This window comes from Cottoperca gobio, chromosome 19, assembly GCF_900634415.1.
Source record: "Cottoperca gobio chromosome 19, fCotGob3.1, whole genome shotgun sequence".
NCBI classification, from domain to species: Eukaryota; Metazoa; Chordata; class Actinopteri; order Perciformes; family Bovichtidae; genus Cottoperca; species Cottoperca gobio.
The window spans coordinates 15408966-15436852 of record NC_041373.1 but is presented as its reverse complement, the minus strand read 5'-3'; the positions used below and the strand labels follow the sequence as shown (position 1 = coordinate 15436852).

At 42.4% G+C, this 27887-nt stretch overlaps 2 protein-coding genes across 5 annotated transcripts; one reads left to right on the top strand and one right to left on the bottom strand.

Moving 5' to 3' along the window:
* Positions 1-409: 409 nt before the first annotated feature.
* tbc1d24 (TBC1 domain family, member 24) lies at positions 410-7419 on the bottom strand. 2 transcript variants are annotated; one of them, XM_029456584.1, is made up of 7 exons: positions 7283-7419; positions 4017-5125; positions 3292-3450; positions 2882-2945; positions 2365-2460; positions 1241-1487; positions 410-1114 (listed from the first exon to the last, which is right to left on the bottom strand). In XM_029456584.1, the coding sequence occupies exons 2-7, from the start codon at positions 5000-5002 to the stop codon at positions 960-962; spliced, it is 1707 nt and encodes a 568-aa protein (XP_029312444.1). In that variant the 5' UTR covers positions 5003-5125; positions 7283-7419; the 3' UTR covers positions 410-959. The 2 variants fall into 2 exon arrangements, with proteins under 2 accessions (XP_029312444.1, XP_029312443.1); XM_029456583.1 differs by lacking the exon at positions 7283-7419 and adding an exon at positions 7094-7275.
* Positions 7032-24559, top strand: LOC115024756 (alpha-1,6-mannosylglycoprotein 6-beta-N-acetylglucosaminyltransferase B-like). Of its 3 annotated transcripts, none has more exons than XM_029456580.1 (18): positions 7032-7235; positions 10361-10416; positions 11603-11718; positions 15236-15365; positions 15443-15579; positions 17150-17214; positions 17451-17624; positions 17931-18098; positions 18220-18389; positions 18603-18734; positions 18997-19130; positions 20531-20673; positions 20877-21032; positions 21415-21561; positions 21660-21776; positions 21886-21960; positions 22146-22306; positions 22543-24559. In XM_029456580.1, exons 2-18 carry the CDS (start codon positions 10391-10393, stop codon positions 22739-22741), a joined length of 2250 nt encoding a protein of 749 aa, XP_029312440.1. In that variant the 5' UTR covers positions 7032-7235; positions 10361-10390; the 3' UTR covers positions 22742-24559. The 3 variants fall into 3 exon arrangements, with proteins under 3 accessions (XP_029312440.1, XP_029312441.1, XP_029312442.1); XM_029456581.1 differs by lacking the exon at positions 7032-7235 and adding an exon at positions 9582-9849; XM_029456582.1 differs by lacking the exons at positions 7032-7235; positions 10361-10416; positions 11603-11718; positions 15236-15365; positions 15443-15579 and adding an exon at positions 16882-16998.
* Positions 24560-27887: the final 3328 nt, after the last annotated feature.

Sequence of the window (27887 nt, the reverse complement as noted above, 5' to 3'; positions counted from 1 at the left end):
AAAGCAGCAGAAGAAAAACAAAGAGTCTCTCGCTCTACTGAAAGCAACATCGCTGTATTTTCACAGGTCGGATACATTTGTAGTTACTCAATTGATATTTCACAGGAGCACATGTTGGAACACACAGACACTAACGAGGTTTATAATCACCCCGACGACACTTTGCCAACAGGGCGGGCGCAATCTTGGACTTTTTGTTGTTACTTTCTTCACACTAGAAAGGACGGAAAAATCCAGGAGAGAGTACGAGGAGGAGACGAGTGAACAAACTGCATTACCTGGTAACCTAACACACTGTATGTAGTCATTCACATGGATATTCATACGCAACACAACTCATTCAAAAAGAAAGCTTTCACATACATTATACATACACACACTCACAAACATTTACACATTAATTCATGAGCAGATCTGCAACATGTACACAGGCGATCGGGGGGGGGGGGGGGGGGGGGAGAGTTAACGGACTTGGGACTTCACTACGTCTTAATCTTAATCGCATCACACCAAATCAAATCTCACATATTTGATCATATTTGGCCTGGGAAAGACCTCTTGTTTTTGTTTTTGCTCTTTAAGGACTGCATAGATCGCTATACGGTCAATTTGGCAGATTGAGAGAAACCACAGAACATAAAAGACTGCAATAGCACGAACATGACCGAACAATAGCCGAAAAGAAACCTTCTGAATGAACCTTATATCGGTTTCTGACTTATTTCATATTACAAGACAAGTTTCGATAATTAGCACACAATAATACAAATCTGTAAATACAAAAATAAACAGAAAACAAATAAAAATATCACATTTCTGTTCAGCATCAATAAATAAAAAATAATTAATCATATATGAATTTGCAGGACGGACGTAGATCTGTTCGCATACAACATGTGTGCGCATGAATGTGCGTCTATGCCTGTATGGATCTACATGCATGTGTTATGTGGACAACATTATGAGGCCATGGCGTCCTGGAAGCCCCACGTTTCTAGCAGTGAAACCTGGAAGCTCTCCGCGCACAGCGGCGGGTTGTCGAAGGTGGCGCACCGGCCAGCGCGCCCATGGTTGAGCTCAGAGTCGATGTAGAGAGCGTTGCCGTCCCCTCCTCCTGATCAGACACAAGAGCACACAGTTGTATTAGTTACAAGTACAAAGACTGCATGGTTAATGTGTTCCCACGTGTTCGATTGAAGGTGAGAATCCTCCATCAACACCTCTGGAATAGTCCACTCACCCACTATAATGGAGTCAAAGTTGCCAGCCATGAACATGGAAGTATTCTTGGAGTTGAGGTTGAAGTGGTGGGCGGAGAGGAAGGGCGACAGATCTCCAGCAGGTTTCTCCGCCTGCTGTAAGCAGTTGTTGTCGGAGTTTTGCCCGTCAGAGGAGGCTGCGTCCTCCTGGCCCGGAGTCTTGCTGGAGGAGGCTAACTCAGGGTGGCGGATCACCACCCACTCATAGCGCTCCATCTCTGGCTTCATCTAGCGAGGGAAGCCAGGAAATCATCATCGATTACAAACCTGAGCGCCACACATCACAGCTAAACAGTATCGCACATAAAAAAGGTGACAATAAAATGATGTTAAAAACCCTGATGCTTCCTTCGTCCTCGACTGCACATTAACCGGCACCAGGGAGTTGCATTGTATGTTATCTATTAATAAGGCTCTACTACAAAAGCTGCCTCATTACCTATAAACACCTACACTGTGTTTGGGTTTTCTGTATGTTTATTCTTGTACCCAGGTATCTTGGTCTCAATGAGACTACCCGTTTAAATAAAGCATTAAATGAAATAAATAAAAAGACATCTGATAGATGATAGATCGGTCCTTGCTGTCTCTTTTTTCCTTCTGGTGTCAGGTGAGGCCCAGATACTACTGGATCAGGTTACAGGAGTTTCCGATCTGTGTGTGAGTATTAGTGTGTGAGATGACCGTGTTTTCTAGCTCAGAGAGCCCACAGCTGTGCATCAACACGGATAAACAGTGAATAATTCATACACAAGGCACTACGGAGCCAGTCTGCTCTTTCTAGCCCAGGTGTTATTATAACTTAAGCTCAGAACAGAAAGGGATCATGTGTAGTTGTTTCTGCAGACATGGTCGATGCCAGAATGGTGAATTGTGACCTACAAGGCTTTTCCAAATGGGAGCATGACTTGCCAAGTGGGGGCCACTGAACATCAAGAACATTTGAAAACAGGGTGGGTGGTACCCTCTGGTGGCAGGAGTGCGGTACTGCTCAAAATGAAAACATTCTCTCTTTAATGAATCGCTAGAAAACCTCCTTCAGATTCACCTTAAATGATTAGTTTGAAAGGAAACTAGTAAGTAAAGACACTAGAAGCAAACTCACCCTGAAGACAAAGCACTCCCCTGTGCCAAAGAAGCTCAATTTGTTGCCTCCTCTCTTCCGCTCCGCCCAGTCTGAGGACAGGAAGGCTCCACATACCTGGGGAGAAAAGCAGAACTGGAATCAGTGGGTTTATTTCTTCTACATCTGCAATAACTTCGTTCACTACTTCAAAACACATGCAAGAGATTGCTTTCTGTAAGAGGTCAAAGTTCGTGCTGAGATCCGTTTGTAGCGCCATAATCCAATTATATGACACGCGTGTGGTCGTGACCTCTGACGCCAACTCAGAGCCCAGGACAGGAATACAACAGGAGTCTTTTTTTAAATGCACAAAGCCGCAGTGGACCCTTCTAGTTATTGGAAAAAATATCAACTGTGGAGGTAAGTGCTTGTAGTACACGCCACATGCAAGAACAAGCTTTGTTAAAGTGGATTTAGATTACATTAAATATCTGATGGTACGTCATCAGGATGTCAACGTGTGTGTGGCGTGCGTGCGTGTGTGTGTGTGACTTACATCACCATCTATGGTCCGGATGAGGAGCAGAGTGGGTTCGTAGCCTTCACAATGAGCGTAAAATCTGGAGGGAAGATGTGAAAGTTTAATTTATTTCACTTACTTAATAAACATCGACTCTAAGGATTACACTTTGGGTTGTTGGTATATCTACTAAAGCGCATGTACAGATAAGTAAGGCGCCGTTTAAATACAGAACAACACTTCTTAATTACTTTACTACAGAGTAATTACTTCTGTTCCAAAATGGCAGGCTTGCTGGTTACTGCAGGAACATTATGCTCTGTGTAAAGAACAGGTTTAGGAAAAGCTTTGGTGTTCCTTTACCCTTTTATATATATCAAATTCAAAGACTTAATGCTAATCAGGGCCTGAAATGTACATTTTGAGGTGAGAACTGGACTGTGTACCTGTTCAGGCTGCAACCATGGCTGGAGGTGGTGAAGAGGAGCTGTGGTTGGCACAGGGCAAAACGCTCAGGGATCCACGACCAGATGTCCCGCATCTCCTTGGCACTGACAATCTCCGAGGAGAAGGTGTCAGGGTTAAGTGCCAGCTGCACGTTCCGCCTGGAGACGCCCAGAAATACAGAAGAAGAGATGAAGAGGTGCAGAATGTTGGCAATTCATAAACCTTTTAAAAAAGGAATTCAGAGCAGATGATGGTGTGAATGTATTTAATGTAATTATGGATTTATTTGCTGGCACTGACCAATCGTTTGATATCATAGTGATGACAACTTAAGTGTGATTGTGACGTCACAACTTCTGAGAGTAAAAGAGCATTATGAGTCAGAATAAGAGATGGATCTGGAGAAAGGCACAGAGAAGAGAACCCACCTAGGACTGTGAAATAACCAATGAAGTAAACACAGGAGTGAAGACGAGTGAAGACGAGACAGAAGATGGCGGATTGAAAGACACGGCAGAAACCAAACAAGAAGGAAAGAAAGACATGAAGTGAGACATTCACCAGAGCATGCAGAGTATGAAGCTTAAAAACAGAAGCTTAAGTCAATTTGATATTAAAAAGTATATGAAACAACAAATATTATAGATGTCCATGTGATGATTCCAATGTGCACTAGACGGAATTATTACAAGGCACCACATAGAAATCGGAGTATTGACTGTACCGCTTTTGTTTGACAGTGATTCCTTTCTGCTGCAGGGACTTTTCATTTGTGAGCTGCAGCAGGGTGATCTCCTTACGGCTAAACATACGGATGGAGAAGGCCTTCTCTAGCAACTTGTCGGGTGTGACGGTGGAGGCGATGCCCTTGACAAACGCTTGAATGTCGTCCCTAACTTTGTCTGATTCCTGCTGCTGGCTGCCCTGGCCTCCCTGGCTCCCCGATTTATGCTTGCGATAGAACTTGAGCAAGGCTATAGCCACACGGAAGAGAACCTTGTAGCCCTCCACCAGGTAGACATCAAGGACCCTGACCATGTGGCTGAAAGGCAGGTCAAACAGTATCCAGCGCTGCCAGTCTGCGTAGACTTCAAGCACATCCTGGGCTGTGGCCACGATCAGTTTGTGGCCGCCTGGGCAGTACTTGTTGGCAAGATCACCAAAAGTCATGCAGCTAGACTCATAGGCCAGGAAAGTCTGATCCAGCAGTCGCTTGCCGGGCTCGTTGCAGGCCAGTATGCGGCTGACCAGCTCGAAACACTGAGCCTCGTCTACGCTGAAGTGCAGGAGCAATGAAGTAACAGCCGGTAGTGACGGGCAGTGGGAGATGTCTGGAAACTGTCCAGCCACGCAGTTGATAATCTGATGGGCTGAGGCTACTGCCTCTGCCTTCAGGCAGTACCGTGGCACAGGACTTCCATCCACAAACTCTGGAAGTGGAATGTGGGAGGAGGGCGTCTTAGTTGCTGCATTTCCCATAATGTCACGATATACTTCTGCATCTGGGGTAACTGTACGACAGGGAATGGCTTTGATGAGCTGCTGGTAGACTTGCGCTCGTAGTTTGTGGTTTTTGGCCCAGTAACCCTGCCGCGCCATCAGTTTGAACTCTTTCAGGTCTTTACAGTCTACCTTGGTCGGCCCGCTGCTCTTGGACAGATCCCCCATCTGGTTCCAGTCCACAAATCTGCCATAGTCTTCTTCAGCCATGGTGCTGAAAACTTGCTGGACTGAGACTGTGAAGAGAGGAGTGATGCTCCGGGGAAGTGCTAACCTTCTGTCCTCCACACAGCAGATAACTTGCCTATTTGTCTCAACTGCCCATGATGTTTACTGGAAGACACACATGAGAAGAAAAGGAGATTAATGTGCATCATCGTAAAAGACATTGATAAATAAATAACTGCTAAACCAGTCATTACAAATTGGCCACAGTACATCTGTATACAACTGTACTGTAAAACAACATTAGCAAATGTCACTAATCAGATTTATGCTCTGGTTAAGATCTTCAAATGGAAAAGAGCATGTACATCATGCCTTTCAGCTGAAGCGAAAAACAAATCAAGTAAATCCGTAGCTTGAATGGAATGCAGTGATACGACACAAACAACTTCAGATGTTCTGCGATGGCCAAGTTTGATATTAAAGCGAATTAAACTGGGAACTCTTTCGATGAGGGAAATAAAAACTTTGTGTATGCTGTAAAAGTTCACTGGCAATACATTTAAACACCGACTGTCATTCAATAAATCGGATCATTTCCCGCAACGCTGACGCACAAGATGCATGGAGATGCGTGTCCAAAGATCATGCAACAAACTACAGTGTACTGGGAATGGTTGTCACACAATCATCCAATCATATCACTGTTTTTAAAACCAAGTCACATGGAGATGCATGTCCAGAGATCACTTGCAATATACTGAAAATAACAATGTCATAACATCATCAGATCCTTGCCTCACGACAAGTCACATGAGGTGCATACAAATACATTAACGCATAAACTGGAAGCATGTAGTGTGTGTTACCTAAACGTTGCAACTTTACCTTTGACACAGGATGTATCTTTTGTCAAAGGTAGACTTGAATCCAGACCCAACTAAAGAAACTGTCCAAAAGCTTTTCAGGTAATATCAATTATCAAGAATGGAGGTCCACTGAACCAAAGCCTTGATGCTCATAGTCTTCAAATATCCTCAACCCATCACGTATACATACAAAGGGAGGAATCATCGCATCCAGGCTACAGTAACTTCAAATGATTTTGAGTAAGATGCCGAACCAAACAAGCTTAGCTTCCATTAGGTTCAACTGGCTAGCCCTTAACGCTGATCATTTAAACGGGTGTCACCGACCCCATGATGACAAATTAACTTTGCACACTGTGTACAGGAAGGCTTGGCATAAACATCAGGAGTCCAAAGGTGGTTGGAGCTCTGATCCTGCAGAGTAGTAACCTGCCAATATGGCTCCTCTAATGTTGTGCAGTAGATACCTGTCCTCATCCTGAAACAAGGTTAGCCTCCTTAACCTACATAACGTATATAGACCTACTGTAAATGCAATAGATGAGAAATGGCCACGACACTGTAGATGTATTTTTGCATTGAATGAGCACTAACAGCATCAAACAGTGTTCATGCATTAAACATCTGAAGAAATACTACAATCGCTTCAAACGTTAGGTTAAGGTACTGACTACAAGCTGTGCAACCTACTCTACCTCTGCAGAACTGCACAGGCGGGTAGTACATTGCTGAGGCGAATCAAGGATTTTATCTTGGGGGCTAAATCAATGCACATACACAGACATTAGCACACAAGTATCTAACGTTACAGTCCCTGAGCTGCAGGTGACATTACAGTATCTGCGGGTACAGTTGTGTCACCACACACAGCTGCAAATGCACACAAAGCTGCACAAACTGTATTTTCTCTTGAGTGACCTGTTAAGGTTAGCTAGCCAGCAGAGGTGATAGTAGCCTGTGCAAACGGGTCACAAGGTATTTAATATTACCGCGCGAGTAAATCTGATACACCCTTTTTACATTCACACTTGCCAAGTTAGCATTGCTAGCTTAAGCTAGCCGCAAGCTGCTCCTGTCAGTGCATGTAAGCAGCTAACGAAACCTACACACACACACACACACACACACACACACACACCGAGCAGCCGAAAAACAGAACACGGAAGACAAGACACGAAGCCATGCAAATATCCATTGACACCAAAACAACCCAGTAAAAAAAAATATGTTGGCTAACGTTGCACCAGCTAGCATGAATGTTACCAACCCCAAATGAATGTGGTCCGCAGGCTGTCTTGGAGTTCGTTGATGTGGAGAGATGTCAGCTTGAATTTGTGCAAAAGCCATGCATTAAAAACACAAAGCCGGCGACAGGAGTATGAATTACAACTACCGCACACTGAAGACTGGTAAGCAAACGATAAATGACTGACAAGTAAACTGCCGGGGTCCTTACCTGGATGTGAGATGTCTTGAGACGTGAAGCAGTATTCATATTGAGTTGCCTCGGGCATGCGCAGTGGCTCCAACCTCGGTTTCTGTCCGGGTGTGTGACATGGTGTGTGAGCGTGCTGCTGCTGCTGCAGAGAGGGGCTCAGGTGGGCTGGGTAAACAACACAGTCACTGCTCTGGATAATTCACAAGAACTTCTCTTTTTTTATGGTTTAAAGACTGTCAATACACGCTAATACGCAGTTTAACTGCAGTCAATACAGTATGTGCTCTACTGGAATAGACTATTATAGGAAAGCCAAGATTGTGCACCAAATATAGAACCTGTTCCTTTTTTGATTTACTTCTTGAAGTCAACTAATTCTGCTGTGAGAATGCGGTTGCATGGCAGATACTTGTTACTTGCTACTTGCAGACATGCTCTGTCAAATAAGTGATGGCACTAGGAGAGGACAGGAAGTACCCTGGTAGGCCAACAAAGGCGGCCTTTGTCCTGTACTCAAAGCAACTGCCCAACACATGACAGTTATTTCTGGTAATTGGTAAATTGTGGAGCCTACCATACCCTTCCATAACAACAATAAAATGTTTTTCGGTCTTGTCTTGTGCTCCTTAAACACGGCTGATGTTTTTCATGTCTTCGTTGACTATGACCTTCATACTGCAATAGCAATACACGTTGTGCCTTGTATGCTGATGTGTAGTGATCTTTCAGCTTTAGCCAAATATTTTTGCAGCATTTGGCTGAGAAATCCATGCACATCTCAGCATTCATTGCACAGTATCATACTTCTTCATGATGTTGATTGTGTTTCTTGAAGTTTCTCACAGTCAAAGTTGCATCCACAACCTGTGACTACTTTAAACAGCGTACCGATCATGTGTGTTGGAAAGAAGAGAGCCACCATGTCACATGACCACGATAAGAATGATAAAGGAAAAATGGAGGATTGTCAGTGAGAGTATATGTGTTTGTGTGTGGTTGTGTGTGAGAGAGAGAAAGAGACAGATGGGTGTAAAGCCAGTAAGCCTTTAGGTCCTAGCTTATGGAGCTTTATGCTCATCAGATCTTTCCGCTCCCACACACCGCGTGACATCACTCCATTAAACCTCAGCCCACCCTTCTATCTCACATGTACACACACATGCACACACCGGTGCACACACATGCACATAGGCATAGTGGTGCACCCAGACTTGTTTATACACACACACACACTCTGCATACACATGTGTTGCGCCATAGCAGGACCTGAAACACTAAAGGATCTCAACAATCCTGTCGTCCAGTGGTCTCCTGTCAACATGCAGAAAAGGGTTTTACTCAACACAACTTAATTATGATGTTAGACATTCAAATATGTTTGTTCAATACAATTAAAGGATGGTAATTATTTGGTCGCCTGTATATCATTCATAAAACATAATCTCGAGATAATCAATAATTAAAAATAATCTTTAGTTGGAGCTAAAAGTCATAAACAGATGAACTATAGAGTTGCAGTTAGAAGACTTCCTGTAGCCTCAGCAGGTTTACCTCAACTGACTTGGACGAGCGGTTGCTCTCAGCCAATCAGGATTCGCTATCCTGGCTGCGTACTTGTTAAATTGGTGCACTTCCTGTTAGTAGCATCATGTCAGCTGATTGAGTGACATATGTGTCCTATCTATTGCTAGCCAAATGGGATGTTGTAAACAAGCTAAGTGGTTTTGGCATGCTGCATGGCACTGTGATCTGTAATCCTCCTAATTATTGTTGCATGCTCATTCTTATAATGAAATTTATAATAGATCACAATACCATTTTTGTTTGTTTGTTGTATTTGCTTTGATTTGAACACCCAGAGTTGGATTATTTCAGTGCTTTAAGAAAACATTTGTGGTTCAGTTTCTGGTCTGCAAGAACACCTTGGGACTATGGCGCCCCCTTCAGGTACCTGGGAGACTTCGATCTGTCATCAATCAAAAGTGCACACATAGAGGTGTATGATTTAGTGTTGTGACTAAAAGTTAAAAAATGTTGATGCTCAGTGAAACACACTTGAGCCCCTTCGGTAACTTGGTTTGGTTTCTCTCTCACACATTTCTATTCTAGCACTTAAAACCAAAATGAAACCTCCGAAGAAATACATTTCTGTCTGATTGAATTACAACTTAACTTAACTTTAATTGTTATCTGTAAAGTTTCCACTGGGTATTTTCTTAGGTCTATTATTACACTTACTATTGGTACTGTCATTAAATTTGTACCATCTTTTGTCTCTATTGTGCCGTTCTGTGCCAAAAGGTTTGCACCTTTCAAGCTATTCAAATGAGCTCCCTGCTTGAGTATCAATTCACAACCACGGCTTAAGTCTAGCCAGCGGGAATGAAAGAAACTGTGTCACCCAATAGCGTGGGCTCCATTGTATCGGTGAAAGGCCCAAGCAGCACTCTGGGTATTGTCTTCTCTAAAGGGGAGTCAGGTTACCTTGACAACCGCTGGATGCCAGCCCATAGGCCCTGAGAGACGGAGAAAAGGCACGGCCAGAGGAGGAGGGAGACAACGCCAAAAGAGACAAAAAAAAGGAGGCAAGATACTTACCAGCCCCAACTTTATTTCTTTTCTTTTTTTTTTTTAGTTTGTGTGTTTTGAGAACAGGCCTGATGGTTGCCAGTGGGTTGGGACGGAGACCCAAGGAGGTGAGGATGTGTGTGTGTGTCTTTGTGTGTGTGTGTGTGTGTGTGTGTGTGTCTGACCATGTGCTGGTTTGTCTTGTACGCCGAGCTGTTGACATCTCTGTATCTGCCTCACATGGACACACACCAGGTCTGGTTTAGGTTCAGTGTAATGAACATGTTTAACACACTCGCAGGCTGAAGAGGCTTCCATGGCCTTCATGCAATTCATGTGGGAAGTGTGGCCATTCATTTGCAATATAAAGAAACTGCAATGGACCTTTAGTGCTTAAACCCTGATATGAGAGTGGGAAATGTAATTATGTAACAAGAGAGCAATTGTGTTTTTCTCTTCCCAAGACATAACTGTACATTTATTACTGAACATGTAAAGCTGACTGGGGTTTTCAACTTGTTTTGACAGTGAGATCCAGCATCCTGTAAACAGAGGGCCATGCATGTTGCACTGCGGCCACGCAGGTAAGGCTTCGTCATTAGATCAGTGGCCAGGAAGTAACTATCTGCACCGCGCCTCATCCATACCATACATGACAGCTGATCGGGTCTGAGTGTCACCTCTCAGTGACTGCAGCATGACTATATTCGTAATCATCTTCCTTTCCGTGGAGCTTGATCTCCGCGGCAGGTGACGCCACCTCCAGTTGATGTAAGGCCAACTATCACAAAGTAATCTCTTCATGATCGTCTCTTCAGCCTTACAGCGCTGCTACCTTTTCATACTGTATATGCCCTCAACCAAAGACGTCATGATGACTGCTCTGACAGCTTTGATGAAATGTAGATTGATGGAATAATTTGATTGGATCTGAATCTGGAGCTTTATAGGCACTGGGAGATCCTTGAAACTGTTTTTGGATGTACTTGAGCTTGGCTACGCTGTGTTTCTTTGGATAAGGGTTGGTGGGTTTAGTGACCTGATGAAAGTCAGAGCGAAGTGACGGCTCTCTCTGCCCCAGTTACTGAAGCTGGGAACCCATGTGAGCAGTGAGCAGACTCATGCTTTAATGGCACATCACTCTTCAGATGTTTGTTTTGACACACCAGGGTCCTCACGTGGAGTCATGGAACAATTTAGTTCTGCACATTCTTTGGCTGTAAGATGTTATTGGCCTTTGAAGTCATGTCCAATATGCGGGCAATAAACATACTAACAAAATATAATGATTGAGTTGTCTAGTTCTACTTTGCTTATTAAATAAATATGATGCATAAGACTGGTATGTATAAAGATTGTAGCTCAACTAATTTGAGAAAATATAAATTATAATTTGATAAAAGAATATAGAGTCAGCTGAGCAGACAAGTTAAAAGTTAAAGTTAGCTAAAAATAATGGATAAATAATTCAGATAGTTAAATAATAAAATAAGATAAAAGTAGTGCGATAGATGGCTAAAAGTAACATAAACAGTTGAAACAGGGGGCTATTAGATACATGGTTGTTAGCTTAAATCAATGAATACATACTTCAAGTTGAAATATTGTTCACATTTGTAGCTTGAAGTGTTGGATAAATGTTTGAAACTTTAAGCTTCTGCCTCTCGAAGGTAGAAGAACGAATGCAAACTGTTCAAAAACATCAAAGATCCGGTTATAAATAGTGTTAAATTGTGTCATGGCGCTTTCTCTGTGTATTGTGTCCTCTAGTGGCTGCCTGGTGTTCTGTCTGTGCCTGTCTGTGCTGACCCTGCTGCTACAGAGCCTCTGGGTGCCACTTGAGATGACCCGGGATGAACCTGCAGGGAGGTCACCTGAGGAACACGGTAACACACACACACACACACACACACACACACACACACACACACGCACGCGTGATCAGACCTGATGTAACTGTCTTCCCAGCGTCAGATGAAGCTTTGTACACACTCCGCGGTAGGTCCTCCACTGTGTCTGACAAATATCGGTTTGTGGCCGAGATACCCCCGTTCAACTCGGCTAAACTGTTTTCCCTACGGGAGGGTATTTAAGGGGGCAAGTGACGGGGGTGTTTGGGCAAAAGCTTTCTTCCTGGTTTACACAAAATAGACAAATGTTGTCAACAATCTCCTGCAAAGTACGTTTTTCTGTCATATCAGCATTCTTTCTTTTGCACCAGAGGAATAAATGAACATACTCCGGCGCCGGTCCTCTCTCAAGCTCCTCTGATCTACGAGTTATTCATCATAACATCATTAGGAGTGTGACGCATCAGGGAAACACACGAAGCATGCTCCACTCTGGATGTCTCTAATGAATGTTTAATGGTGTATTTGTTGCTTTTGTCAGGAATCTTGACTGAGGTCTAATAATTTAACAGTGTTTGCATCATTTGAAAGTTTCTGATAATATTTTCTTTTTCAATTAGATTAGTTTAGATGAAAAGTTATAATCGGATACAGATGTTCATCCAAGTTGCATTTTGTTTTGACGTTTCTAATTCACTTCACTGAATTAAATGGAATACAGAAACTATTTTATGCATTTAATTTAATACCACATGCAGTAAAAGCAGCGTTATGAAGGTTATTAATCATATGCACAGACTTCATGAGAGGACTATATCTCTAAACATCCTGATCCTTTTCTTCTCACCCCTGTTGCATCTCAGCCACAGACCCACAGTTGTTTTGAGGGACCCTCCAGGAGTTGTGTACAAAGAGCCACCCAGCGATAGTTGTGTTGGAAAATGTACCACATGGGGGAAGCTGCGGGTCAACTCACACAGTTAAACCAGCTCAAATTGATCCGTTTTAAACGGTCTCTGTGAAACATCGTCTGTCTTTGTCAGACAGACGATAAAATATAATGCATATATATTATATTACGTCACTATAGTTCTAATTATTGCTAAGAAAAGGCTTGAACAGGATGATATGCAACGACATGAATCTGAATCGTCTCATTTAATTGCCAGATTTCCTCTAAGAAAAACAAATATGTTGGCTCTGAAACCGAGAACGTGTCCGTGGATTATTATTATTATATCATTAAAAATATTATTACATAATAAGGAGCTTTTTTTTACTGCATATTTTCCATCTCCATGTGATCCGACAATGTTCAGAAACAACTTACAATATATGTTCTACTGCGTGATATGAGAAGTTAGTAAACTTTACACACACACACACACACACACACGCACTTGTACAAGCTGCACAAACACACCTTTATGAGTGTTTTAATGATGTGGTCATACAGTTATCTCACACAACTGGCATTAAGTTGTTACCTCTTCTCTCCCATTCATCTTTCATTGCGTCTGTGCCCAAAGGGCCCCCGGGCATGTATGTAGTGATATGCTGAGAGTCAGCTGAGCAAACAGAGACGACGTGACATCACCAGTCTGGTGAATTTTTACTGTGTATCACAGGTTAAAGCTCGATCCCCAAGGAGAGTCTTACTGTGACCTCAAATCCACCCTAACATTACCAGCACCCCCCCCCCAATACACTCAATATTACACATTCACTGCCAGCATAACTCTTTTAACAGTCCTCCTTCCCTCATACAGACCTTTCAATCAAGACATCCTTGATCTGCCATCTCAAATAGTTTATTTAAGCCCCTCCAGCAGGCTTTTAAAACCCGCATTCACTGTTTTTACTGTTATGGTATGTCTGGTAACTACAGTAGAATGTCTGGCAACTAGCTATGTGGCTAACAGAACACTAACATCACTGCTTCACGTCAGTCAAGCACTTTACACTTCAGAGAAAACACAAGAGTTACTTGTTCAACTTTGTTTTTTAAAAACAGTTAAATATATAGACACTGTAATACTCATGTTATGGCCTCATAGCGAAATTATTATTATTAATTATTCAGAATAAATTAAATATATATTTTCATTATTATTATTATTATTATTATTATTATTATTATTATTATTATTATTATTATTATTATTATTATCATTATTATTATTATCATTATTATTATCATTATTATTATCATTATTATTATCATTATTATTATTATTATTATTATTATTATTATTATTATTATTATTATTATTATTATTATTATTATTATTTGAGAGTTGGAAGTCTTTTTTCTTTGAATACACTTTATTACAGAAGCCCTTTTCCCTCCTGTGTTTATGACTTGAGAACAGGTGAAACAGGTTAAAAAAATGTATTTACATTTGTCTAATTTATTGTATTTTTATTTTTTTGTCTAATTTACTGTATTGTTTATTAAAAAGTTTTAGCAGGTGACATTTTGTTTTGTTTTTGCAGAGTTTAGTTTTTGTGTGTTTTCTGTTGTAATACTCATTTTAACCACAAGAGGCTGAAGTGGAACATTACCCAATTTCTAAATTGGGACTAAAAGCTTTCATGTTCATGGAGAAGTACAGAACATGAAACATTTTTCATAGGAACGTAGAAAGATTATCCTGGCAAAACCTTTGTTTTTCACATGTTCTCAAGTCAAATTCAATTAATGAAAAATAAATGTGTTACCTAGAATTATTTTATTTTATTTATAACTGTCGTTTTTTCCCTTATACAAAATATTACAAAAATATATGATATATATCTATATATAATATAGATATATCACCTCTATATACTGTATATATATATATATATATATATATATATATATATATATATATATATATATTCCTGCCTAATTTCTGCATCAAGGTCATTCCCAGTGACTGTGAGTGGTTGCAAAGAGGTGTTGCATTGTTTTAAGGTTTTGGGAACCGCTGGGTTAATGAATACACAACAACTGACGAAAATCAATGTAAATGTGCTGTTTTTGAATAACATGAGGTCAGCAATTTGAGTTTAGACCTTCAACCATGAAGGTGTCTGCGGAAAAATGCTCATAAACATATGCATACTGTATGTCTATGTCTATATGAGTGTATGTGCCCGTGTGTGTGTGTGTGTGTGTGTGTGTGTGTGTGTGTGTGTGCGGGCTGTCTCTGAAACCACAAAGCAATGAGTGAGATGACGGCATAGCTCGAGTTACACATTTTATTGTGGAGAATTATGACGTTTTTATCTTTCAATAAATAGTCCTTCAGGACGAATCACCTCTTTAAAAGTGACTAGATGCCGTGACCCCCTACATGGAACATGGAACATGGAAAACACACGTAGCCATAATTGCAGCAGATCAGGTTAAGAAAACAGCATTACTTAGCCCTGCTGTTTAATAATACTCAGAGCAAGATTTGCCATGACATAACACACAGTATTACTACTTAAACATTATGATAGTGGGTAGCATATGATACTGTACATACATGACATGTCATGTTGTGTATACTTTGTGTCACAGGTCAACACGGGCTTGGTTTTCGCCGCTTGGCCCTTCGCTTGGAGGCTCTGAGTACTCAGGTGAAGAGGCTGAGCAGAGAGAGAGACGTCACGCAGCTGAGCAGAGACGATCTCAGTCTGTTACTGCAGAGGTATTCAACAACGTCTGTAGTCTGATATACAAACAGCATATCGCTTGTTGTGTTTGTTCACACAGTGTGTTTTCCAGCTTCAGACAGGACCAGCAAGGCTTAGCCCGCTTGGTGGAGAAGGAGCTGAAGAGAGTGTCTCAGAGGCTCGACCAGCTCAGCCGTCATCAACAGTCTCACACAGCTTCCCCACATGATGACCTCCGACTGCACACAGGTAGAGCCCAGTCCAGACCTGCATCACATTTGGCTCAAACACCTGTGTCTGTTCATTACGCCATGGTGTGATGAGACCCGTCACCAACTTGTTAAATGCAAAGGATCTGCTGTCTTAGCGCCCACTTTTCTTTCTGGATGGAGACTTTAGGAGACATCTGTATCTTACTCTTTAGTTTGGATTTGTCACGTCCTGTGGATGGACACGTACCTACCCACAAACATAAGATGAGTCTGACTGTGGTGACACAGTGAGATTTAGACTTAGTATTAGGTTATTATATGCAAATCGTGCCTAGTTTAGCTTTACTGGTACAAAGCAAACAACATTTTTACGGTTCATTCCAGTTATAATATGCTTTAACACACCAAATAAATACACTCTCCCCTCCCTGCGTGTTGCCAGCTTCAATAATTGCAAGCTTTTCTGTGGTTTACTGCAGTGGTAGCGTGATACTCCGAGCCAAATGCACGGTTCATAGCCTCAATAGAGGTTAACCACACAGTGAAATTAACAAGCTGTGATAATGGAGGGTGTGAATGGGGGGGTTAAAGGGCAGTGGGTGCAGGTGGTTATGGGGGATGAAGTCCTTGAATAGCAGTTTAACAAGTCCCACAGAGCCAGTGCCGCTCAACTGGCCGTGGGGAGAAAAGAAAGTTTACATCTCCACTACGACCCTCCTGAGAGGTGTCAGGTCAGAGCCGGGTTACGCACCCTGGTTGGCATGCGAGGGGTTGTGTGTGTGTGTGTGTGTGTGTGTGTGTGTGTGTGTGTGTATGCGGGCAGAGGGGATGAGAAGCTACATGCTTACCTCCCTTCCCGAAAAAGGGAATTTATTAAGCTTTGGGCCACACAGACACCATGCCGTGCACATGTGAAGGAACGCACTTGTCGACATGCAGACACATGCCACCCGCATGCACACAAACACACACTTCCCCATCACCAGCCTGCTCGCCCCTTACCCTCCGCCTCTCACATTACCTCACACCCATAAAATACGACCGAATTACCCAGGAGTCCTTTCACCGACGTGTCTACTCATACTTTTGTTTTTGCACTATATCATATCATGTTTTTAGGCTTTCACACCTCGACCATGCCTACGAGTTTTCTTATCTTTTTTCCCTCTCTTTTCCGTTTTACTGCGTTATGTTACATATTTAAGGACTGTGTATTTTGGCAAGGCCTGGCATTGTAAAAGGGTATGTTTGGTAGGAGGCAGGTGGGTCAGGTGTGTGTGAGCGTGTGTGTTCATTCCAGTTGATTGACATTGGCTAGAGATGGTGGGGGGGGGGCTTACGGGAAAGGGCCTCTGAGAACACACTGCCTCTACTCTCATGCCTCTCACGTGCATGGCAGCACTATACGTCGTGCTGTGTGATGGCTGCTATTCATTGCGAACATTTCAGCCTAGAGGTTGTATATCAAAGTTATTATCCACTGTTCTTCATTACCCACGTTGAGTCGACTCCACAATGTGCTTTTTGTTACTAAAGAAAAATAATGATACGTTCAAAATGGCCACATAAAAAACAAAACTGTGTGACGGCTAATATCTCACCCGCAGGGCCCGACGAGAAGTGTGAGGTGCCAAAGGATCGTGCGTACCCGGCCTGTGCGGAGAAAGTGGAGGTGAGAAAGTGGAAATATATGTGGTAGCATGATCTTAATGGCTCTGCGTGTGCACCGTTAAAGTCGTAGTGAAGCGCTTACCTCGTCTTAAAGTTGAACTTTTAATATTTAATTCCCAGTACATGAGCTGGATATATAAATCATGGGTGTTACAATATAGCATGTTATTTATACTGCACATCAACAACAATGTGCCTTGTTATTTCTTGCTGATTTAACATCTGTTTCTCCGGCAGTTCCTGCGGGCCCGTTGGCAGTCGGACCCCTGTTATGCCTTTTATGGGGTGGATGGTACCACCTGCTCCATGTTGACATACCTCAGCCAAATAGAGGACTTTTGTCCCCCTCGTCTGGGAAGAAACCACTCTGCGCTGCCATGGCACCGGAAACCTCACTCTTACACAAAGAAGGTTCAAGTCACAAAGCTTTTTTTAAATTATTATTTACTGGTCAATTTTGAGATTTTGGGCTATTTTGCTTCCATAACATATGTTCTTTCAGAAAAGTGCAAAGAAAGTATCCACAATGCAACTTTTACTTAGATTTCTCCTACATTCAGCTAAAGTTAGCATTAGATAAAGCCTCATTTGCATATCTAAACGTAACATTTCAAACATTTTTTATGGCTCAGAAAGAAACAAGTGCACCTACATGTACATACTTCACATGTACATACTTCACACTACCTCACTGTTTCCCACTGTGACTGCACTCAGGCTGAGATACGTACGACTCTGAGCCCACTGCACGATGTCATCAGCAACAGCAGTGGTCCTGCTGCAAACTTCATCCGCTCCAGAGTGGAGAGGATGTCAGAACGGTGGATACAGGCCGCTCTGAGGATGAGGCAGAGCAGCAACAAGACGCTCTCCACCCAGATGAGGGTAAAACCAACCAAGACAAATCTAAAAACTCACTTCTATAATAAATATACTCACTAAGCTTTGTGTTTATTTGCACATACAGATATAAAAAGACAGTAAGAATTCACCTCCCGTCCTCTAGGTGCTGCTGTATCCTGGCGCCCTGGCTGGGAGTGTTGGCCAGCGTTTTGAGGCGCTGGTGGAGAGAGGCGGTCCTTTAGGGGAGCTGGTCCAGTGGGCCGACCTCAGCGCCTGTCTGACAATCCTGGGCCACAACTTAACCTTCAGCACCTCACAGCAACAACTCCACAGGTTGGCACCACTGTCCTACAGCCCGACCATCATCCCACTCAATATATTACGTGCACTTGGAAAGTACTGAAAGTTTCCTCCGTAGTTACACACATTTGTATTAATAAGTGTGTGTTCTATAAAACAAACATTACACTGAAGTGATGAGAGAGTTAAAATACTTCTGAATGATGACGAGCGTTTAGTAGTAGTGATGTGTTTTCATTGGTCCAGCCTGATAGGTGCTGCGCCAGGCCGAGGCAGTTGTCCAATCCGGAGGCCCCTCACCTTTGACCTCATCTACACTGACTACCATGGTCTTGCTCACCTTCAAGGCGCCATGGGACTGGCTTTCCAGCATTACCAGTACAATTGTCTAAACACACAATTATGTTTCATTAGATCTATTCTCTGAATAATATTACATCTTTTTATTTTATTTTATTACATTTACACAGTTTTAGAAATGTTACAATGACTTACATGTGCGTTACATGGTCTTTGGGATGAAGACCTTTAATTTGATGGTAGATAAAAAGATTTATAAACCTAATGATAAATAAAATAGCCACATACTTGTAATCCCAATATGTTTAAGATACATTTTGTGATTAACTTCTTTGTTTAGGTGTTGCTTCAGAATCCTGGACTCCTTTGGCACTGAACCAGCCTTTAACTTGGGGAGTTATGCGCGTGGTCATGGATATAAAACACTGTGGGGCAGCTGGGGTCTGCTGCCTCTGCAGTACATGACCATGTTCCGTAAGTCTGCATGTATGTGTGTGTATTTGTGTGTGTGCGTGTCTGTAATCATGCAAACATGTGACTGTGTGACACCACAGCTGTGACACTGTACAGTACATTGATTCAGAAATGCGCTTCATTCCACTCAACACACATTTACAGACATATTTATATCTTGCTGCCGAAGCACTGATCCTTCACGTGCACCCCTCGAAGCATCTTCACAGTGAGAGGAGGATTAATAGCTGAGGTTAAATAAACTTGGTGCCCAGACAGAGCTTTCATTCCAACACCTCTCCATGTCATCTTTCCCACCCTGCCGGGAGATGGAGACGAGCTGGACGCACTGCGCCGAGAACCCGAAGCTCTGTTTATTTGTCCTACTTAGAGGGAGACAGGGATGGATGTTAGCTGAAACAAAGACCCAGGAAGTAGAGAAAAAGGAAACAAAGCTTGAGAAAAGAGCTGGCGTGTGTTTATGCTTCTGTTTTGAAATGGGGAAGAGGAAGATAGTCGATTGAAGAAAACTAAACAAACAAGTCAACAAAGCAGAACACTGAAACCAAGAAACAAAAGAAACTTCATTCCTTCACAGCTTCCTGTCAAACCCCCACATCTCATGATCTTGATCATATCAGTGTGCTGTTGCATATCTCTGCTAATCTGATGTGAGCGTAGACAGGTGTAAGAGACAAGTGGGGACAAATGGAGCTGAAAAGGAGGAGACGATGTGCTGCTGTACGGAATAAGAATAAGGGGAGATTTAGCAAAAGTCTTTTAAACAAGGACCTTGAGACAGGAGAGAATGACACACACACACACACACACACACACACACACACACACACACACACACACACACACACACACACACACACACACACACACACACACGTACAAATGTTGTAGAAGTCAATGTGATGCTTGCACACATGTCCACACACACCTTTGCCAGCACATTCCTTGTAAAGTAAATACTCATCGTTCACACCTTCTTTAGTGTGTCTGGTGGCAGCTTCCTATCCAAACAGCCAGACGTTAACCTCTCATATATTTCCTTTAACAGCTGATTTATATTCTGCACAGTATGTCTTTCCTCTCTCACACAATTTGACTCTTTACTTGTCATCCGCCCGAAATATGTTGTCTGTAATGCATGTCAAAAGTCATTTTGTCGATCCTCTTTCCTCTTTTGTGTTGTCTTCAAGTAAGATGAGTGTGCATTCATCATCGTTTAAGAGTTTTGGTCAAATAAGGACACTTTTAAGACTGTGTAGAGTGTAGTTTTATGTTTACATCCATTTTAATTTCAGATCAAAACTCACAAAATGAAGTTGAAGTTCTAGCCCTGGGTCTTCTAGTAGAATTGTAATTGTATATTTTTTTTTACATGTTATCTAACCGTCTGTCATGTCTAGCTCACACTCCTGATAACTCCTTCCTGGGTTTTGTGAGTGAGGAGGCAGTGAGGGAGGAGGTGAGGGAGGAAGAGCTGGAGCCGGACACCTACAGGAAAGACAGGATAGCAGTTGTCTACGGCAAACAGGACTCCATGTGGAAGGTGACCTAAAGAGTAAAGCACACGTCTGTAGAAAAGCTGTGAGTCAGCAAGGAACATGTCAAGAGTTACCGCAGAGTTTTACATCGTAGTGAAGATTGAACAAAGACATTTGTGGTTTTTGTGCATGCTGGTGTTAAGATCCTCTGTGTCCTGCGTGTGTGTGTGTGTGTGTGTGTGTGTTTGTGTGTGCGTGTGTTTACCAGGGCAAATCTGAGTATGTAGAGGTTATCAGTGAAGAGCTGGAGACCCACGCTACAGTCTACCAGGCTCCAGGACTCGCCTCTAATCTGCCCAGCTTCATCAGAAACCACGGCCTGCTGACTCAGGAACACTTCCTACGACTTCTCCGCAGAGCCAAGGTCAGATAAGAGCTCCTCTCAGAACAAAGCTGTGAAGTCAGTAAATCTGTTATAAGCCACATTTTTTAACTGTATAATTTAACCGGATGAAAGATTGTAGCCATTGGACATCTGGATCTTAAGTTTCTTTCAGAGAAACAAGCTGAACAAACATTAGCGGCAGCCGAACAGCGTCAAGGAAACACAGATTTTGAGCGTGCTGCTTTATTCTGCTTTATTCAGTGTTTTGGAGAGGAGGAGACCTCTGCGGATAAATTGACTCGAAGGCAACAGATCCCACGACGATTTCACGTCACATCCAAACTCTTAAAAATGACATATTGTCCGTTTAAGTGCATTTATTGTTTTTTTTTAAATAGGTTATCTGCTGCTCCCCTCTCAGGTTTTCGTAGGTCTTGGGTTCCCCTATGAGGGTCCAGCTCCCATTGAGGCAATAGCCCTGGGCTGTGTCTTCCTTCAGCCACGGTTTGACCCACCACACTCATCAGACAACAATCACTTCTACAGAGGCAAGCCCACCACAAGACAGGTAGGGAACTGCTCAAACTAAAGGAAATGAGTTTTGAATTGAATATACATATTGTACAGTTTTTACATCTAAAGCCAGTAAATAACTTTGGATGACAGATCTCCTCCCAGCACCCTTATGCTGAGAAATTCATTGGCAAACCTCACGTTTGGACTGTAGATGTGACCAACAAGACTGACGTACGGGAGGCCGTCAGAGCCATTCTGCACACAGAGGTGAGAACAAGCAGAAATACTGTATATACATGTGTTTAAACACCGTTTATAATCCTATACATTTCAGCTACAGTAGCAGTGTAAAAAGTGCATGTGTATGTTTTTGCAGGTGAAGCCTTTCACTCCCAGAGAGTTCACATGTGAGGGCATGCTGGAGAGGGTTCGTGGTTATATCGCTCACCAGGTACAGAGATTTAGCTGTGTAGGAGAGAACTGTTGCAGTATTTCTTAGTGCTCATTTGACCTAATTAGACTCCTAACATGGCCTGACCTTAATCTCTAAAATAGGTTTTCACCCAGAAACCATTCAGTTGTTATTTGGTTCAAACTCTCCACATTGTCAACTTTCTTTCTCTTGAATCTCTCCAGAATTTTTGCAGTAAATCTCTCCCTACTTGGCCACCAGAATGCGCTCTAAGGGTGCACCTGGGTCCCCTGGGTCAGTCGTGCGCAAATGTGTGTCGACGGTCCTCCCTCGTGTGTGAGCCCGCTCTGTTTCACCACCTAAACAGTCCTGCTGCGTTCGCCAGGTGAGAAATCAGTGCACTGCACAGGTATGCAGGAAAGACTAAAGTTCAGAGCTGAAAATGACCAATGAAAGGGCCTTTACAGTATATTGTGTGAAAACTGACTGTAAAACACATGCAAATGCTTTATTCAACTCATCTTTGGTCATAGATCGGCAGTATGCGTTCAGTATTTACACTCCTAAATCAGAATATCAGAACAAGAAATTGCAATTTAACTTTAATTTCTCATTTTGTAGACTCAAGATAGGCTGCTCCAGCACGGGACAGGAAGTCAACCACCTGTTTCCTTCCTACAGCCCTTGGGGTCGACACTGTGGCCTTCAACAGGAGCCTCTGCTCTTCAGCTGTGCGGGCTCCGACCTCTCTCAGCGCAGACTGTGTCCCTGCAGAGCTCACCTACCTGGACAGGTGGCACTGTGTCCTGACTGCCTCTAAACACAACTGTGAAAGAACTCAGGAAATAAGAAGGGAAGAGGAAAACAGATGATATGATAAAGACAGCACCAAAGAGTCATCTGCAATACATACGGTACAGGTAGAGGATCGATCCCGAGCAAAGAGACGGCTTTCCTGCCAATGATTTTGAAAGTTTTGCGGTCTTGTTTGGGGATGTTGGAATATATAGAGTATCTGCATTTTATTTTATTATCATGTGTAATCTGAATCGTCAGCATCACTGGCATTTAGTTTTTCACAACAATTTTCAGTTATGTTGTGCCAAGTAGAGAGAGGTCAAATACTGCAGGGTGCATCTACGTTCTAGATTTCACCAATTGCGACTTTTCTCAAGACATTTATTACTCAGGAACCAAAAATGAATAATTGTCTTTTTTAGTGTTAACGGGTGATGAAATCAAGGCGTGGCGTCTCATGGCGGAGAACAAAATCCCTGTTGTTTTTGTAGCTTTTCCTTGATCCCTTAAGCAAATAGTCTTTAGATTAAGGCAAGATGCACTTTAAGGAAAAAAAGTGTTTTGGTGTATTTAAATGAATACACGTGAGAAGTGGCACTAAAAGCCATTTAGTTCTCTTCTCCCGCTCCACATCTTCAATATTATGCTGAATAAGTAGCTAATCATTCATTTGCTTACAGTAATGTATCACACTGGTCAGCGTTGCATGAGATTACCGCCCATGTAACCCTTCAATGCATTGCTGGCTGCAGATATTAGCCCGGGCCTCGGAGGAGAGCGCGTGACAGCCTAAGTGATGAGGCTCATTATCTGAGTGAATCATGGATAACCTCTGGATGCCTTTGGGAAGTCACAGCCATATGACCATGATTATACTGTCATATAAACCATTGGTTCCCAACCATCTTTGACTTAGGAAACCCCCTCAGCTCTGTTTAAATCCATGCCCCCCACCAGTATAGGCAGAACCTCATTGTTTGTCTTTCAAACACATATTTTGCGTCATTTAGACTGGGGAAAAAAGTCACTGCAGGCAGGATTAATTATGTTTTCTTGAGTTATTTTACTAGAAATTATGATTTTGATCATAACAGATGACTCATTTTACCCAGAGTTCTTGCGTTTGCTCCAATATTATTCCTTGACTGCCTCATGACTTACAGATACTTAAAGCCCCTCAAGGGTATTTTGCACCCCAGGTTGATATGAACAAACATGGAAACTTTACATACAGATTATACAGTGATTTGGCCACATTACACACGCAAAGAGAGGTTTTAAACTTGAGCGTTTCCATTTCAGAAGCCTCAAATGGTCACACAGATTTATCCCATCATCCCTGCCTGCAAAACCGCTTGTGAAAGAAACAAATGATAACAACTAAAGGTCAAACTACAGTGTTGTAAGTGATGGGGTGCTGGATTTACACGGCGCAGCTGTTAGCAAAGATGGCTCCAACAATGGCAACAAGCTGCTATTTTGAACTGTGTCGATGTGAGGCTTTTCTTGGAATGGACGCACTCATGAATGTTAATTGGCAGAGCAAGAGAGCTTTTCTGCCTCGATACACTTCATGTGACCAGAACATATTGTCACTCAGGGATCAGACCGCTCAGGGCTGCGACGACAGGACTGGTCGACGATGTGATTGACCAGTAAATGCCTGTGAAACGGTCGATGAAAAAAACCTTTGTGATGACTTTGGTAGACTCATTTGGACCTGTCAAAATGGACATTTGCTTAATTAGCTGAACGGTCCAAATATGATGGAAATGAACTTGTGTTTATGTCAAAAGGCTGCTTGGATTAAAGGAAAAATAAAAGTTACTTTTGAATCAGAGGGAAGCCTCTGGAGCAAGTTTTTGGAAAGTGATATGTAATTTCTGGATGAGTCATATTAATTCATATCAGTTACATGTGTTATGGCGTATAAAAGCTGTCACTCACCTCCCAGGGGGCTGATAGCAGAGGGTTCAAACTAAGGGTTCAAAAACAGCACAGAGTAGATATGGAGCAAATGCATAAATGTGGACGGACAAAGGTTTTAGTGTTCCACACGGCTGCCTACTAACCTCATAATGAATGCGACTGTATGGGAGTGCAAAACTGACAGTCCATAGCCTATGTGTCAGAAACGTGATATAGGCCTATAGGCCTATAGATAGAAATGCTCCTAAGCATATTGTAATCTCAAATAAATGTGAGTCTACAGCTATGCTAGTGGCTCTGAAAGGCTAAAGGCTACTTGAGCTAAAGGCTACTTGAGCTAAATGCTAGCATTGCAACATGCTCACAGCGACAATGCTAACATGCTAATGTGTAGCAGGTATAAAGTTAGATATATAGATAGATACTTTATTAATCCTGAGGGAAATTTAGTTTAGTTCAACATGTTTATAATCTTTCTTTAGTATGTCAGCATGCTAACATTAGCTAACTAGCAGTAAACACAAGGTAGGCTACAGCTGAAGTTAGTGAGGATTAAACTATATGTTGAGCTGTTGATGATGTTTGGTGATTACAATTCATCCCAAGGGGGACGTAAACGTACAAAATGTCATCTTAATCCATCCAATAGTTCGGTCGGGACCAAAGTGATGGACCAAACCGACAGACTGACATTGCCATGCCACTAGCATGGTTAAAAAGACTGCACTAATGCCACCTGTGCTCGTTGAAACAACGATTACAAGGTTCGAAAATAAGAGATGATTGATGGAGGAGAGAAAAAATCAAAACCCTTGAGAAACCAAGAGAGGAAACTTGAACCTGTGTCAGGGTCGGCCAGACATCATGGAACGTTCTCGCTCCAGTAAAGGTTCAATAATGTTTTCTCCGAGTGCTTTTTAATTTTACATGAGAGACAGGAACTCTTTTGGCCACATAGGGACTCTTTGCTCCTATACCTTTCAACTGTGGAATGTGGTGCGAATCAAACTTTCGCTGCCAAGAAAAATGAGAGATCTTATAGAAGAAAGCAACACATGAGAGTTTCGCTTAAATTCAAACTTTCAACATATGTCGTCTGTCGTTTTGCATGAAAGATAAAGATTTATTCGGAGAAAAGTCACGCTATAGAGAAGTGAGAGAACAGTTTATATATACAGTATATGTTTAGACATACATCACTAGCTTACTCACAAGTTGGGGATGACAAAGCACAAACATATATATATATATATATATATATATATATATATTCAAACACCGTTTCAGATTGAGTGAACGTCGCGTCTTTGTCTCGTTTGATTTGGGCTTCTGTCTGCTTTGTTCTTTCTTTAACACTTGTCTTCACATGCCGTTTACTTTTACTCTAGTCTCCCTCTCTTACTGCATCTTTATCCATGCTTTTACTAATTGGCTACAAATATAAGGAACATAGTTTAGTTCACTGCATATAGTCCAGGTTGCACCTTAATGATTTGTTCACTTCTGTACCTGGATGCATTTTCAAAATGGCCTGAGAAAAATAATTGAAATGTAATGATTTTGTCTATAGCCAATATATATATATATATATATATATATATATATATATATATATATATATATATATATATATATATATATATCCCAATCTTGATGAACCTCTGGCTCTTTGCCTCTCCAGCTTTGTTGATTTGCAACGGCAGGTTGTTCCCTAAAGGGGGCAGTGTGGTCAAGCTAAATCTGCTCGCACTGGACCAACTCACAGCATACCCGTTAGAACCTCAGCAACCTGCTTAGGAAGTGACATATGAAGACAGAGAAACATAAAAACATCCGAGAGAAAACCGACTTTTGCTTGTCGGAGACGAGAAAGAGTGGAAGGGAAACTGAAGTACAGTAGATGTGTTACGACAAATGGAGACACTTCGAGTCTTCTCCACAGGTAGCTCCCAGTTTAGTCCACCCACCCCACTTAGGAGGAGGGAGCGAGGAGAGCGGCTTAGCTACCAGAAGAAAGCAGCTGCTTTTATTGAAACCTGTTATTGGCGTGCCAAGATTACACTGAACAACAACAACGCTCCTCCCTGGAAGCCAGTAAAATGCCAACAACAAACACTTGGCTTGCCTACAGCGCTGTTAGAAGCCACAGAAGTTGGCCTTAATGATACTTGGTAACTATTACAGACTATTAAAGAAAAGGAATAAAGAGGGAAACAACGGGAAGGAGAGAGAAGGGGAGAGGAGCAAACAGGGATTTGTTCAGAAGTTGTTTCCAGGCATATTGTAGGTAGCTGACTCATTGTTGGAAAACCTTAAAGAGATGCACTGTTGGTTTAGTTGTTGAATGAAAAAAGGTGTTTTTGTGTCCGCCTGGAGACAGATATAATAGTTCTCTGCCTGATGTGCTGTTACATCCATCAGCAACACACACTACAGGCGTAGAGCTGTTGTGTATGCTTGAGTGGTCGGGGCATGGCACAGGCCGGATTCTCCCCAAACGTCTCGTGTCAGTATTCCTGCAATCTCACCACACCTGAGTAACTCTGAGGCAGACGTGATCCGGTCCACATCTCGTGTGCCTCTATATGTGTGTGTGTGTGTGTGTGTGTGTGTGGCCAGATAGCTGCTAATCCCATTGTCTTTATGTATGTATTCAACTGAAAGCATTTTATGACCTCTAGGGGACAGGAGAGGTCATCCGCACAGACTGAGGTCTTAGAAGCAGCAGCCACAAGAGAAAATGTGATATCTGAAGTAACTTCTAAACGTGTGGCAAAATGATAACAGAAAATACTAAAATAATTCTGCAGCGGACCAATTTTGCAAGGAAAGCTTGGAAGAGGAAGTGAAATCTCTCATTTTGTGCTGAATTTCCCTCCTTCTAACGCTACAGAAGAGAAAGTTGAGAAGAAACACAGAGCTAGCTCCGAGAAAGCCCTCGTCATCTTTCATCCTACGCCTCTGAATTTGCCTTCATTTTCTGGGGGCCCATAAATTGGCTCTTATTGTCCCATAAATGACTCCCTTTGGGGTGGGATTTATAGTGAGGGGTGGCAATGGGGTGTGCGGAGGGGTTTAAATCCCACCTTTTGATGTCCCCTCTGCTTAACAGGCAGTGCAGACGCGCCTGCCCATATGCTGCACCGTGCCTTTGCCACACACTGCTAGCGTGCGACTCTCTCACACACACAGGCACATTAAAGGATATTAAACTGCTTTTCTGCTTTCATTCAGAGTCA